Genomic DNA, 16,867 nt, shown 5'->3' with positions numbered 1-16,867 from the left:
CATATATGTGTTACCATGGAGACAATGAAACGTACAATTAGGTATGTTACCATGGAGATAATGAAATATACAATTAGAGATTTCTAAAGATTTCTATATATGTGTCACCATGGAGATAACGAAATGTACAATTATATATGTGTCACCATGGAGATAACGAAATATACAATTAGATATGTGTTACCATGGAGATAATGAAATGTACAATTAGGTTAAAGTTATTTGTAAACGTTAAAATCCTTGCGTTACCATGGAGAGCTAAAACATATTACCATGGAGACTTAAAATACGTTACCATGGAGATAACGAAGTATACAATTTGATTAAAGTCGTAAACCTTAAAAATTCTTACGTTGCTATGGAGACTATGGAGGAAATTATCCGTAGTTTATCGCGGATGAACTGCGGATAATTTTGGTGGCTGCGTCGAGAGCACACATTCGTTGTGTTTCTGTCCACGCATCATAAAACGAGAAGCCTCATCACTCAAAATTAAGTTAGAATTAAAGTAAAGGCGCTACAAAAATCAGTCCCACAGCGTTGTGTGGAAAGTTAGCGCGCGAATAGTAGAGATAAGCGTGGACGTGTAAATTACCAGATTTTATCGAACTACGTGGGTTTGTTCGCCTCGAGGAGAGCGGTAATAAGAAAAAAATAAATCCCCCTAAAACAAAGAGAAGTTGGAGATGCTACTTTCTGGAGCTCTGGATGACGAATGGTTAGCGCGAGAACACATTTTCCTATCCGGAAGAATTGTATCGATTTCTGCTCTTTGTCTGCGTAAATGCATTTTTAATGATCTCACTTGGACGTAGACATCTGCTGCTAACGATAAATACAGATTAGACACATCTTTAGAATAGCGAAATCATGCGTTTAAGCTTTTGCGCAAATCAACTTATCTGTTTTTCTTTTTCTTTCTTTCTTTTCACTTATGTCTGTTTTTCTGATGATTTTTTTTTTTAATTTTCTTTTGCGCCTAAAGGAATCAAAGTATTTTGGCAACTCAATCGAAAGATGGAAATCTTGAAAGAACAAAAAGAAATTGGAAGCCTTCGCGTGTCAGTTATTGGAGATCTTAATTATTAGACTGGTAATTATTTAGCGTTCGTGAAATCTTTTTGCTCGGTTGTCCATCGAATTCGAATGAAATCCTGAGAGACAGAGAGAGAGAGAGAGAGAGAGAGAGAGAGAGAGAGAGAGAGAGAGAGAGAGAGAGAGAGAGAGATAATGGCAAAGATAGCGGAGAGCGATATAGAAAGAAGGATAGTGGGAAGAAGAGAACAGAGAGAGAAAGAGGATGAAAGCAGAGATAAGAGAACGTGGGAAAGAAAGATTGAAAAAATTCGGTAAACACAGACAGAAAGAAGTAAAAAAGTAATAAAAAGAAAGATTAAGGAAAACAGAAGTAAAAGAGAGCGAGAACACAGCGATGAAAAGAAAGAGAGAAGTAAGTGATAGAAAGAGAAATATTAAGCAAAACAGAACAACAACAGGGACAGAGGGAGAGAAGCACAAAAAAGCGAGAGAGATATTCAGAGAAAAAATAGAGAGAGAGAGAGAGAGGGAGAGAGAGAGAGAGAGAACAGAAATGACAGAGAGATCGAAAGATCGAAAAAAAATGAATAAAAACACAGTGAGAGAGGAAAAAAAACAAAATTGACAGATTGATAGAGAGAAATATTGAGAAAAAGAGGGAAGAAAACAGAAAAAGAGTGAGAAAAACAGAAGGAAATAATAGAAAAAGAGAGAGAGGAACAGAAATGTCAGCGTGAGAGAAAGAAAGATTGAGAAAAATGGAACAAAAACAGAAAGAGAGATGGAGGGGAGTACTGGTGACAGAATAAAGAGAGAGAGAGAGAGAAAGAAAGACAATAATGGTGGTAAAATTTTTCTGTTTATACTCCGCCACGACAACCAAGTCAGTAGAGTTTACAATAAATCGTCAATACAAATATTTATCGTATTTAATAGTCACTGGTTTGACCTCGGTCCACTCAAGGAACGCGTACCATGCACTGTGGCTCTTGACCACTCGGCTAGATTGGCTAACTTCATCCCTGACGTGGTTTCGAAAAGAAAATCTCTAAGATCTTTTACTCGCAGTTTATCACATAGATAAACCCTATGACAAAAAAGTTGAAGCATCCTCCTCTAGAGAAAAGATCTACCATCACCTTGATTTCTTCTTCCCCGTGGGAGTCGAAACGCAAAACTCCTCAGCAACATCAGAAAACTGTTGCCATGACTTCGCCTGCAGAAAACGTAATATCTATCGAGTGCAGATACGCGTGCCTTCCCACCATGTCTCGTTGTTTGGGTGTTAAATCCTCTTAATAAACCCACATTCTACCCACCCTTGAGTGATAAGGCACTGAAGAAAGTCCCGAGAATTTTAATATTCCTCCTTTCTCTCATACGAAAATATTTTTAAAAGAATTTCTAGCTTTGAACAGCACTCCAGCGAGATTTAATCGAAGTTTCTTTCCTCTTCTACAACAACAAAGCAAGTCAGACGAATGTTAATAACTGCATTCGGTTCGAAATTCCGTTTTACAGTCCATCCTATTAATTATAAACAGCTGAGGAATTTCACCCGATAAATATTTCTGCCCTTTAATTAGGGGATAATAATTCTTCGAAGTTTCTAAATCCTTCCCGTTAAGCGTGGAAGATATACGACCAAAGCCGGAGTTTGGGCATGCGCCTTCTGTTCACTCCACCGAACTGTTGGTACTAATATTCTCCAATAGGAATTTTATGGTTAGACCAGCTCTTGGGGGAATTATAGCGAAACGTTGACAGTTTGAGGAGTGGACAAGGGACTTCCACTTCATCACTGTTAAGCCCCCCTGGATGCCAGAAGATTACTAGCTGCTTCCCGAAACTCATTACCTCACAATTAGAAGAAAGTTTGCCAATACACTCATGAAAACTATTATTGCAATTTCACGATCCAGCTGGTTTTCACAACAACCTTATTTAATAATAATGGCTGTCTTGGAGCTTGGTTCCTTCATCAGTTAATAGCAAATGGGATGTGACTAGAGATCGTAGTGAACTGCACAAATCCAATACAATGTGCACCAACGTACACGTTGTATTGCGTACTCAGTACCCCACTTGGTAAAAAGATCTTTTACAATCATGTATACATTCATATTACATTTTCAACTCAAATCCATCGAATTAACACAGTCAAATTTGGCTGTACTTTTACGAGGAATTCTGTATATTCCATCTGCAGAGTATTTTTATCTGTAATAGTCCATCAGGACCAGTAGATGGCATGTATGATGTCCTGTCTGTTTTAAAACAGCAGAACCGGAGAGGTTCTTTCGTTTCAGGGAAACAAATCGAATTCTCAGAGATTGGTGCAAAGGTGATAAAGGCTGCTCTGCAGATAGAATTAACCAAAGAATTAGGAGGTAATTGTATTGAATTAGGTCATAATAAATTGTCTCCCTTCGTGTATATTTAGATCTATACGTAATACGAGTATCTCCCATCAGGCCCTGCGATAATTGTTAATTACAAAATAAACGTTGGTTGATAATTTCTGATTACAGTTTTCACATTTTGCACTATGTATTGAAACGGAATGGGAACTATTGCCAAGAGTGCTTTACTATTCTCTGGCAAAGAATGGTCTATGGGATTATTTCATAACGTGGCCGAGTTAATCGGTGTCATTGTCGCATGGTATTCTCCTAGAAACTGGAGGGGAGGTTTCTCAGCAAACAATAACTCGAACACAGAATACACGCAACTACAGACACAATGTACTGACACCTCATAGTCTTAGTTACTTTGGCGCTTAACAGACAAGCTTTCCCTAGTGGGCAACACAGTTGTTAGGCTTGCCATCCTCCCGACACCGGATGAAAAAGACCTGAATTAGAATCCCGTCGATGACGAGAGAAATTTTTATGGGTCTTTTTCACAACGTGGCTGAGTTAATCAGTCTCAGGCGAGGGTAGCATGGTTTATTGTCCATCAAACAGAAAATTGATCTAAGAATAAATGCAACTTACAGACAATATACACGGATCAACCTTAGTTACCGATGCTCCTAAAACCCAACAACAACCAACCAACCAGCTTAAACACACTTACGAATCGAACTGTTGCTGCAATGACATCAAGAGGTTAAATGCACACCACGAAAACACTCCCCACACCATTATACGACCGCCACAAGCTTGCATTACTTTTATCATATTCTGATCCTGCTATCAACGTGAAACAGCACCAACCGGAGTTCGTCTAACGAGGCAATGTTTTTCCCAATCATCTACTGTCCAGCATTGGTGTTCCTAAACTCAATGTTGCGTAGCTTTTTGTTTTCTGCTGACAGGAGTTGAACCCGGTTCGGTTGTCGGCTCTGAAAATCAGAGCATCCCTACGTATCCACCCACCTGCTTTATATCGCATGTTACTAACACGTGATGCTACTACTACTGAAGGAACACTCCACTCAGCCTTTGTGGACAGCACAGTTAGAAAATCGCGGTCCTCCTCACGCCGGTTGAAAATGACCTGAGTTCGAGGAATTTTAAGGACCTTTTCCACAACGGGGTTGAATTAGTTAGTCTCAGGCGAGGGCAGCGTGGCTTTTTCTCCCGGAAACTCGGGTTTTTCGTCCAGCAAAGAAAATCGACAAATCCATTTCATGAAAAGGGACACCTATTAAAGTGGCCGCGCAGTATATACATTTTTAATGATTACCAATGCACAATAATTTCCTCTGCCGTAGTGTTAAGTTCGCCCACCTGTTTGAAGTTCAGCGTTCTGTGCTACGTTTCCGGTTGAAACACACGTCTTGCTGTTTTTTTTTAATAAAGCCTTCTGCGAAGTGCAAATCAAAGTTTGTTCCTCTTCTGTATGTCTTCATCCCTGTGATCGTAAGCGAATGACTCGGAAGACAAATGACCGACTTTTGTCGCCAGTAGCTGCACCCCTAAAAGAATCAGATGACAGCCATAAAACATTTCGCCTTTGCACTTATCACACTGCTTCAAATTTTATGGTTCAGAGAATTTCAATAACGGAGCTTGTGAACTACATCTCTTCCGCTGTTTCTATGGTGCAAAAAAAGGAAAGAAGAAAAACCTCTGGAACTTGAAGTGTTTTATTATTTTTTTCTTTTATTTCTGTTTAGTGCGTGGGATAAATTTCTGCTGTCAGCTCCAGTGACGCCATGCAGTCTTTGAACTTCGAATGCCTTCGACACTCCGACTACCAACTATATTGATTGTCTTCTTTTTTTTTTTTTAAATGGTTATAATAAAAAAATCTCAGCTTTTAATAATTATTTTATTTTATTAATTAAAAACAGCTCGCTAAATTGACTTAATCTTATCTTTAGTGATAAGAATAATTTATTAAGAATAATTTTATCGATAAAAATAAAAAAACTTTTTTATTTTTAATAATTTTCGTTATTTTTAAACTTTTAAGTACGAAGCTTTTGCAGAAAACTTCGTATCCAGCTTTGGAAGCTTGCGGATGTGACGTCAGTAAGCATGCGCAATGGCATTTATTAACAATGGGCATTTTATAAGCCATTTATTAAGCTCCATTACATTTATAATGTGGCCTGAATTATAACTTAGAATAATCACGCAGAACTTCTAATATTTAAAAAAGCTTCACTTTTTTTTCCTCTCTTTTATTGATTTTTATTTATTTTTGTAAAAATAATAATAAGAAGCTTTAAAAGGAAAGTTAAAAAAATGATTTTTTGAAACTACGAAAAGCTCATCTTGCTTAGATAAAAATTCATTCTCGAGTAAAAAAGAAACTTCACTCTGTAGTTAACGGACATGCGCACTCACACTTCTTGTTGCTAGGCAACGATTGCTCCATACATTAACCTTACATCCGTGTTGTTACAGCTTCCCAATAGCTTGTAACCATCACGCATTTCTAAGGCCACTTAATCAAATCGAACCCGGGATAGTTAACAGCGTTGCTTTATATTTTTAAAGCTCTTTCTACTTGAGTTGTATTACACATTTCAAGATGATAAATGGAAGAAGAAAAGTTAAACAACGCTTGAAGTTCTTGGAGTTCTTTTATGTTGGCAATTTTTTGTGGGCTGATTTTTTTGTGTATGTGTGTACTTACGTCTAGTTTTTTTTTTTTTTTTTTTTATTGTAAAATATCTCTTTGTTATTCTTTCAGCAACGAACACCCGAACAAAGCTGGTCTGTCATCTGTTCTTGTCAGGTCACCGATGGCAGTAAGATTTCTCAAAAGAGCTCTCTTTCATGGCCCTCAACAAGTTACAAGTCCTCTATGGGATTTCTTTCTTCGCTACTTGCGTATAAGACCTTCTGGAGAAAGCGAGCTGCACTTGAAGGGTAATTAATTAACTTGATCTATTCTGGGGGAACTTTCCCCCACTTTAAGGGGCTTAAAAAACAACCACAGTAGCAACTGCTACACTAAGCAATTATTTGGATTAGATATCGCTTTTAACAACAAAAAGTACATATCGGAACACACAATAAAGAAGTTGAGTTTTATTTTTTTTGTGCAGAGTGTATATTTTGTAGTTATTTAAAAGAGGATAACGTAATAAACACCTTTCTATGTATCAATAAATTTTTTGTTGTTTTTTTTTTCTTCAATTTCTTTTAGCTTTTAAGATTAACGTTCTTTGTAGTCAATTGACATTTAATCCTTTTGGTTTTTGGTTCGACCTTCTTTGGAAGGTGACTTTGCAGTTAGGTCTAATACATCACCCTTACTCCCCCAAAGTTGAATTTTCAGCTCCACAGTTTTGAAAACTCAATGTCCAAAATGATATTGTGTTTTTCCTTCCATTTCTTTTAATCCATTTTTTGGTCGACCTTCTTTGGAAGGTGACTTTGCAGTTAGGTCTAATACATCACCCTTTCTTCCCCAAAGTTGAATTTTCAGCTCCACAGTTTCGAAAACTCAATTTCCAAATTAATATAAAATGAGCCTTGTATTTGTTTTCCTTCTTTCAGAATTTCACATTCCCTAGCTCAAACTTATAAAAATTATATTTTAGTCCCTGAGTTCTACTCTCCCTCTCTATCTATCTTGTTCAATCTTTACAGACTTGCAATATTTATTTCTGTTAGTTACTGGAAACAATAGCTTATTTCAGTTTCATTTGGGCAGCCTACTTCTGAGATATCTTACTTGTCCCAAAGGACGAGTAGATCAAGGACAGGAAACAAATATTTGAACAGTCTTTATTCGTACAAGGGCCTAATAAAATGAAACTTCACAAAGGTAGTCGATAAGTTGTTGAAATTTTTTTCTTTCTTTCGGTTTTTATCTTGGAAAAGGACGAAGTGTCACGTGGCTGGATATCGATAGCATAAAATACAGCGTATCGAACCAAAAAAAACTCTAAACGACGCAAAGAATCTTTTGGCGCAAAACTTTACCCTCAGGACTATTTCTTCTGTAAGAGAGAAAAACTTTGTTTTGACAGTATTGACTACTGCAGAAACACGACATAGGAAACCATGGCAACAGATGAGATCTGCACGCTTCTCAAAGATTGCTAAGATCGTTCAACAATGACAAACTTCCTCGAAGGACAGACAGACAGACCGACCGACACGAAAATAAAAAAAAAAATCGCTTGATAAATGCGTGAACTGTAAAGTATCGGATATATTGATTTCGGATAGAAATGGCTGTTGTGTACATCAGAAACATAATTAATTAAAGTGCACATAATCGTTTTTTACAACCGCTCGACACAAACACAAAAGATTTATGACTTTCAAAGAACATTAACAACCCCAGGAGGGATTTTTCTGCGAGTATTTCTGGCAAATGGGTGAAATTTATTCGTAGTTCGAGGAACAGCCGTTAGAGGGTACTAATGATCAACAGATTTACATTATATCCGTGAAAGATGCTGAAAACCAAAGTGATATTTCATTATAACAGATAGATGGCGTTAGTGGGCAACAGCCCTTCAAACAGTTAAAATTTTCGATAGATGGCGTTGGTGAGGATAAATTCTAACTGTAATGACTAATGTCGTCTGCTAATTAAAGCATCATAAGGATGACGCCCTCTTAGTACGTCTGCTGTATTTTTACAACCGTTCAACTTCGTTTTTTTTTTTTTAAATGCTTTTAAAAAGGCCATTTCCGGGCCACTTAAGAATTTGGCATCCAACCAGACATTCCTTCTCGATCAATGTCTCAAAAACAGAAAGATGTTTTTTTTTTCCTGTCATGTGATTAAAAGTGTTGCAGAGTTAAATACAAAACGACCAGACTTTGGCTATTTACTAAAAAAAAAAAAAAAGTTTCTAGGCGCATGCGTATTCAAAGTAAGTTTAATGAAACAGACGATTGTAGAGTTGAAATATACAAAATCGATTAACATGCGCAATACCGACGTCTTTATTTACTTTCTGCGCATTATAGTCGTTAAGTACGCATTTACTCGAACTATTCAAATCTGGGGTGTCTGTTTACTTCAAAGAAGGTAGAACTCAACCCGGAAATTCTGACATCTTGAACCAAAGTTGCTTGAGACTAATAATCGAAGTCCAAAGAAAAGAAAAATGCGTGTTCATTGAGCGTGCGAAATTTCCTTCATCCGAGATGACATTATAGATTCCGAGCGTTATTTTAATGGACATCCCTCATTATTTTCTTGTCAGGGTATTTAATAGGGGTAGACAGACGGCACGTGACAATGCGCGCTATGTAACCTGAATTGCAATCGATAATTTTTAATTAAGCTTCGTCTTAGTGCGTTGTAGCAATGACAAGATGCTTGATATCGTCTTGCTCACTGAAACAGAGTCAGGGAGACGGGGGGAGGGGGAGAATTAGCAATGCAATAAAGTTTAAAAATGTTCGAAACCATCCCTTTAGTGAGTCGTAGGGGTTAAGTGTCATATCCTAATAAACTCAGCAAATAGACAGAAAAGCGGAAGTGTAAAGAATTAAGATAAATCTTCATTACTTTTTTTTTAACGCGGATTATTAACTGCGCGCACTCATAGTCAGGGTTTATAGATATCCACATTTCTACACAAGTGATTTGTTAATTTTAAATGTTGATGTTAATGAGAAATTGGTAAAAACTACACGAGGGTGGGCCAAATGCCATAGCCTTAAGAAAACAAAAGTATCGAAAAAAATTACTTTTAAAATTTGTCTGGCCAGTTTTTTTAGGTGATTCCTCATTAATTTTGGTTTATTAAAAGGCGCCTTGCCAAAAGGTAATTTTGACTAACAGCAAAAAGTAAAATATTGATCAAAACGAAATATCCACCATGTGTCCTGATCTTGCCCCATTCAACTTTCTTTTTAATTATGTGTTTCCAGAAATGAAAAACTCTTCAAAAGGATCTCGTTTTAAATTATTTGAAGACATTGAGCTGAAAAGCACCTCAACGTATCCACCATGTTCCAGACGTCATTAAATACATAAATTGGGGCAGTTTTTATACCTACCATGTACACTACCTTGCCAAAAGTGTCAGTTCGCATGTTTCGTGGCCTTTTATACCTAATATAGTTACATAACCCACGAGAGGGTACATATTTGGCAGTGTTGTGCATGTGAGCTGTAGTAAAGTGGAGGGGGGTGTTGTGTGGAAGAAAGCAGAAGCCAAAAATCAACAAGGTCCTTTCTCAAAACCACTTTATATACGGTCTGTCGGAGAGAACATTTTACTTAATAAAATACAAACAATGGAACTAAAATTTGCTTCCAGTGCCTCTCTTCTTGCACTAGTATGGTCTTGTTCATCTAATAGCTCTACCCCCTTCGTTTAGGACGGATGATATAATGTTTTTTTTCTTTTCTTTAACAGAGAAGTGAACGCAAGTAAAAAAGCTGTCCACATTCATAGTCTGTTCATAAATCTTTCATCTCCACATTTCTGCACACGTCACTTGTTAATGGGAGACATTTTTGAGCAGTAAAATTTAAAGAACTACAACATGAGCTATAAGCTTCCTTGTAACAATATGAATGACGTCATCACAGCGATTAGCACCAGAGTCCACATGCCATAACCTGCAAAAAACAAAATTAAAAATTACTCTTAAAAATGTCAAATATCTGAATTGATATTAACATCTACGTATAAATAATAGCATGACGTAACAATGTACTCTTCTATGACGTCATAATACAACTGGCAGACGACAAACGAAATGTGACGTCATATTGATATCCATTGTAAGACAATTGTTAAATCATAGTACAGTTACGTCATACTTGCGTCATCCTATTTTTTAAATATTTTAAGGAATTTTTAATAAATTTAATATTTTAGTTATTTAATATTTTATTAATTACTTAAATTTTTTATGTAAAACTTTATGAAATAATTGCTAAAATAATTTCATTTAATCTATATAACTGAGGAATTTCATGTATAAATAGTATAAAAATTTAAATTAAATAATTGTGAAAGAAGTCTTAAAAAGCTTTATAAAAATTAAATTTATTTTATTAAATACCTAAAATTAAAATATTTAATAAAAATTCCGTAATACTGATTTTTAAGAACGTATACTTACAGACCAATAACACTGCATGATTTCGAACCCTTTTAACAGATACAGTTTCTATAAGGGGGGGAAAGAAAAAAACATTCATTACTAAAAATATGGCGAAATGCATATTTGTATTTAAAATGAATTAATTCTAAATAATTTCATCATAATAAATATACGAAGCATTCTTTCAGTAACATGTTTGAACTTGTTCAGAGTTCGTTGTATCTACAGCGGGGTTGGGTCCAGACATCACCCATAGAGGGCTTCATGAGAGGGTGGGGCTTTCTACAATCTCTTGCCCTCTGCACTCAAAAGAATTCGATTTTTCTTCTAGATAGCCAACCGAAGAATACTCGTAAATACAGAAACATTATGCCGACGCCTCATAGCCTTAGTTGCTTTGGCGATTAACACACAATTTATATTCAGTTTCACGAATTTTTTGAACAACTTCTTTGTGGTGGACACATATATCCGAATTATAGGATGTTCCCACAAGTATAACCAGAGGCAGAGTTCCCACATTATAACCAGAAATGCCTCTGGTTATACTTGTGGGAACATCATATAATTCGGATATATCTGCCTCTAGTTATACTTGTATATCTGCTGTTTCAGTATAATAGCAGTGGCATTAGAAGAGCAGCGTAGTATTTATTAGTGCGGTGTGTAATATGGAATTTATTTCGGATCATATATTTTCGAATCGAAATCATATTTTCAATGCCAAGAGGTGTTAATAAATATCCAAAACAGACTTAAGTAAGACTAAAGCCGAACAAACATTTATGAATATATTCTTCAACGCACATTACTCACATGAACCTATTTCACCTGTCAAAAATTCAAATTATTCTCTTTCGTTTAATATTTTTAAAGATATTTCTTGAAAATAATCATGAACAGAATATCCTTACTAGTATACATTTTCGAGAAACTTTCTTTCGATTCGCGCGCACGCACACACACACACACAGAAATTGCATTCTTGTCTGGTTGTTCAAGCTACACGAGGGAAAATATATTGACTTACCTAAATAATTTCTGAACTCGAAGAATGCTTCGAATCCTGTCCCATCAAATCTATCGTTTGATTTGAAAGTGATCCTGAAGTAGTTGCGATCCGACTCCACCATGTGAGGCTTCTTCAACCCGCAGTGTCGGGGGAACTTCTTATCGGTTGTTTCAAAATTGGAAAACTCAACATAATCACTGGCAGTGTCACTTGTGCATCTGCAAGAAATGAGAAGATTACTTCGTCAGGGGCACATGCGTCCTATTACATGTACATGTATGGGCGTGTGTGTTTCTGTGTGGCTCTTTACTTTTATCAAACAACCCCCCACTGCTGCAAACTTCCTTTTTTCTCTACGAAGTTCAAAGTTCCCCTGATTTTAATTTGATTTCGTCAACTCCAAATAGAATTACATTGAAAAGCGATTTTGTTAACACCTGCAACTCCTGCCAGTTGATTGTGTGACTACTCTTACAAGCGCTTGATTTTACTTTACTTATTCAGACAAGCGTGCTGTGTCACGCACTAGTTATTTGTTCAGCTAACAATGCGCCCTCTATTTTTTTGTTTGTTGTTAATTTTCAGACTGAGCGAATCCTTTGAGCAATTGAAAGAGAACATGCATTTGCACGGCGTGTTTTACGTTGTACCATCAACTGCGAATGCATTTGACAACGAAAAAGACAAAAGATTCACCCATCAAAAGGATCAGAGTTAAAAAGAATAAAAATCGGAGTACTCGGATTAAAATCTTACCAACGGAGATGAACCAGTGCATAGAACTGATATAAATTAACGAACTGGGGCATTTATTAAAGTATAAAATTATAGAAATAATTATTTTAATGATTATAAACTTAGAATTAAATTAATTAATACTGATTTATTACAAAAGAAATATTATAATAATTTATAACCCACTCCAGATTGCCAATTTTTTTTAATATTAAAATACTGGCATCCCGGTACTTTTGATAGCATAGAGTATAAAATTGCTTATTTTGGTGATTACATTAAAGTTAGCTTTAATATAGAATATCCAAAGTTCTGTCTGTCTATCCGCCTTTTCGTCACGCTCTTTATTCCCTTTTGCTTTCTATCTTTTGGGTTCGCAACAAATTCAAGTTTTATTAAAATCTAATTGCAAACTGCAAGGGGATGGTTAATACTTACGGTATTACTCCTTCGACGTCGAAGTGCGTAAATGTTAAATAAACCCGTTCGGTACTTCGCCCGTAGAAGAAGTAGTGGCATTCTGTATCACGTGGATAGTAACCCGGCCAGTTGGGTGAAGTTATTGTTCCATTTTGTTCCCTGCTGCTGTTGAAGATAAATCCACATACTGCAAAAAATACGAATGTTGAGTCACAATTCCACCATCCTCATCGCCAATAATAGTTGTATAATTTGCAATTTTAAAATTTATAATTAAATTTTTAACTAATTTTTACCTGATCGGTGATCTGGCCTTCCAACCTCTACACCAAAATCTACAAAAAAGGAAGTCTTCTTTATAAATACACTATTATACAAAAAGTACACGATTAAAATAATCACATCTTTTGGTTGATTAATAGTTATAATTTATTATTAATTAATTTCCTGTTTACTATATGGTGTGACCAACTGGCCATGGCTTACTTGTTAAAAATTTGAATAGGGCCCTAAATCCTTTAGCACCAGCTGAAGAGGTTAAACTAGAAAACTCTACAGATATATGTGGTCCATTGGACATCAATTGGACTGGAAGCTTGTTGAAACAAAACACATCAAGTTTTTCCTTTCTTCCTTTATTCGTAATATATACAGAAATGGAGTCTACGGTGTCGCAACTAAAAAACAAAGAAGAGGGAACAGTTATAGCTTAAAATTAATAACCAATCAAAATTATTTAATTAAATCCTAGAGATATGCTTCCCCTCTTTTTAGTATACTTGATTCAACCCTACTCCTCCCTTACTTGTCCAAAAGGATCTCACTCCATATCTAAAGACGTCATGTAATCTGTTGTCATAGTTACTTCATTGACCATCATTGTTCGATAAATAGTTCCTTTCTTTGTTAAGATGGTTTTATAAAGATCATCTCCTTAACCAAAGTCTTAACAGGAATTCTGCAAGTACACTCATGAGCCAAAACATTATAACCATTAATAGAGTGCCATCGACTCCATGAGGGACCATGTGATGTCCATCAAAACAACCCTCAAACCATGAAACCAACCCGCTGGCCTTTTGTTGTCCTGGATAGCATGTGCTATATTTACGAGCCCCAGAATTTGGATCTTTTCAAGAACCTCAACGTCTTTACTTTAGGTGTGGCTTCATACCTGGACAAGATTTTCTCTTGACAAAGCCGAACCAAATTGTTACCTTAAGGAAACCATTCCTGTATAGAAACTCCAATGTTGCACTACTAATAACTGTCTCTATGATTTTTCCAACCGCTGAAATTGGGCTGACCGGTCTGTAGTGACCAACTTCGTTCTTGGAGCTTCCTATATGGATTAGAGACATGTTGGTACTTCTCCAGTCCATAGGAATGGCTTCTTAATCCAAGACAACCTCTATGATTAGCCTTAATGGTCTGATGAATTCTCTCTCCTTTTCCTTTAAAAGAAATGAGTATATGGAACGTACCCTATTGTCCTTACTCGCCTGCTGACACCCATTCAGTTCCATGTATATCAGTTGGGTCATCAGCGACTTTCCTGAATCCATTTACTCACACTTTTACGTTGACTTCGTTAGAAATGAATTTGTTGGGTTGTGACAAACTGAATTGTGGACTGGACCCTCACCTCCTTGCAGTACACCTTTGTTTAAGGGTTGAGTTTCGATAGTGGAGTTGAGTTTCGATCTCTCTTTTGTGCAGAATCTTTAGCTCATTGAGCGTAGAGAAATGAGTCAAATTGCCTTCCAGAATTCTACACTCCCAGTGAAAACCAGGCTGAACTGGAACATTGAGTAAACTTGCGAACCTCCACAAACTGACTGAGCGCACATCCAGAACCATAACACGAATCCAAAAATTATAAACACATAAAAAAGTTAACAAATCTTTTTGAAATATTTTAAATAATCATTATATACAAATAAATAATTTTAACAATTTAAAATTTAACTGCGTTTGTATTGGAACAATATTTACTCTCTTGTGGAATCATCCTGTTGGTGTAAATGAAATTCGGTGAAAATCAGTTGAATTCTTTCTTTTCCTCTCCCCATCAGCTGATAAACGCAGTGGCTTCCAGGAGCATAAGGATCAGGATAATTTGGACTAGTGAACGCTCCACTTTTAGAAGTATCGCTGGTGATTATTTCCTTGCAGTTATCACTCGCTGGTTCGGTTACTAAAAAATTTAAAAAAGGATAAAAAAAAATTAAAATATATACAGATAAATAATTAAAATTTTTAAATAAAAATAAATAATATTTAAACATTTAATTTACCTTAAAATTATCTTAATTTAATTAATTTTACAAATCTAATTTATTTAATTTTAATCTTTGGATTTATTTTAATTTTTAAAAAAAATTTATTTGATTTTTTTTAAATCTGTAATTTAATTTTTTAAGGTTTTATTAATTAAGCTTTTTATATCGTTTTTGTTCAGTCATTTAAAATCATTTAAAAAATTTAATTTATTAAATTCTTTTAGTAAATTTATTAAAAGAATTATTAAAAATTAACTTAATTTATTGTTTTAATAAAATTAATTTAATATAATTCTATTTTAATTATTGAATATTATAAAACAGATAGTAGCCCTCTTTCTACAGAAAATATAAATAAATAAATGATAATACAGGAAAGGATGCTTTCCAGTATGGCAACATTTCTGATCTACATCAAATGCAATTCGATGATATATAATGAGATAATGTTTGCCATGAGCTTCAACCATGCACACAGACTCCAGTAAGACATTAGGAACAATACGCATTTAGGTCAAAAAGAAACCAAACTTTTGCTAGTCCAAATCGTTAACCGGTTTTGCTTAACGTATTTGAAACTCCCCACCGATAAACAACATAAGGCTATTTGGAGATCATTCCATTTCAAAGCTCTGTGTACTCATCACTTTATACCTTGGTCGATTAAGTTCAGTTCCTTCGTAATTAAGTTTTTTCCGATGGCGTATCCTGGTCTCCATGTTTGATTAAGATTTTTTCCTCTTCAGACGTCTTACTAAGCATCCAGTATCTTTATCGTGTTTCTGTTCTTTCGTCAGAGAGTTTCTGCTCTCCTTCGCTTCTTTTTTTTTTGGCCATCGTTTTCTCCATTGGGCTTTCAGTTTCAAATTATCATTTGAATGGCTTCGGAGTTGTCATTTTTCAATCAGAACTTATAGATTTCTTGCAAAGATTCCAGTAACCATCCCAGAAAGGTTAAAATTTACGAGACCCTGAGAGTTTTGTATTTTTGAATTCCTTTTAAATTCCTTAATCTTTAATATTAATTAAATAAAGAGAATCCTCGATGTTTGGGTTTACAACGATAAACTTTTGCACGATTCAGGAACCAATCCCAGATATTAAGCAAATATAGTAATTTGTATAATGCGCATCTTAATTAGATTATTTACACTGATAACAAAAATCTGGACATTGACTCCAAAATGGTGCAAAAGATCAAGGACCTCATAGCTTATAACCGATTTGGATGTTCTTTACAAGATTAGGCAGGAAAATAGGATTTTTAGCTTGAGCATGGATTTTTCTCCCGGAAACTCGGATTTTTCGACCAGCAAACAGAAAATCGAAGAAACGAATTTCTTCTACAACAGAAAGATATTCTGTTGTAGAAGAAATCCGTTTCTGTAGAAGAAAGATAGTAGAGGTTACTCGAATTAATGATATGAACGAACCCAACCAGTTCCAACAGAACATAATCAATGAAGTACAAAGTTTGGGAAACAAGAAAAATTTTGGCGACGTTCGAAGGGAAGAGTACAGAAATTTAGAAAAAAGAAAACCATATATTTTTTATCCATTTATTTTGCATAAAAGGATTCGCACCCATCCTTCTCTTGGGTAAGTTGGAAAGTAAGACTCGGACTCCAATTCAGACTCGTACGCAATCTTAAGGGAAGCTTATCCGCCCATCCCTAACCCATCCACCATACTAGTAGCTTCTACTAACTTCATTTAATAAAAACTACAGCATGGGTTGCAAACCGAACTTCAGAAGATACGCATTACCCAACCAAAATAGTCTTTATTTTGTCTGTGGAACAAATGGATCTCCCGAAATGAGTAGAACGTGATCTATTAGGAAGCCTCAGGAAAGAGTACAGTATTTATGTGATGCCATGACTTATCAT

At 35.5% G+C, this 16,867-nt stretch overlaps 1 protein-coding gene across 1 annotated transcript in view; it reads right to left on the bottom strand.

The window, feature by feature from the left end:
* Positions 1–9,680: 9,680 nt before the first annotated feature.
* LOC150083697 (suppressor of lurcher protein 1-like) overlaps positions 9,681–16,867 on the bottom strand; it is a 94,013-nt gene continuing 86,826 nt past the window's right edge. The window contains exons 9-15 of the mRNA XM_090377439.1: positions 14,692–14,893; positions 13,183–13,373; positions 12,993–13,031; positions 12,715–12,883; positions 11,560–11,759; positions 10,548–10,595; positions 9,681–10,038 (exon numbers count right to left, since the gene is read on the bottom strand). Of these exons, the coding sequence (XP_090233565.1) occupies positions 9,968–10,038; positions 10,548–10,595; positions 11,560–11,759; positions 12,715–12,883; positions 12,993–13,031; positions 13,183–13,373; positions 14,692–14,893 (920 nt within the window). The 3' untranslated portion in view covers positions 9,681–9,967. The remainder of the gene's footprint in view (positions 10,039–10,547; positions 10,596–11,559; positions 11,760–12,714; positions 12,884–12,992; positions 13,032–13,182; positions 13,374–14,691; positions 14,894–16,867) is intronic.

Source organism: Mastigoproctus giganteus, chromosome 7 (assembly GCF_048544385.1).
Source record: "Mastigoproctus giganteus isolate SK-2022 chromosome 7, ASM4854438v1, whole genome shotgun sequence".
Lineage (NCBI taxonomy): Eukaryota > Metazoa > Arthropoda > Arachnida > Uropygi > Thelyphonidae > Mastigoproctus > Mastigoproctus giganteus.
This window is presented reverse-complemented; position numbering and strand designations above follow the sequence as displayed.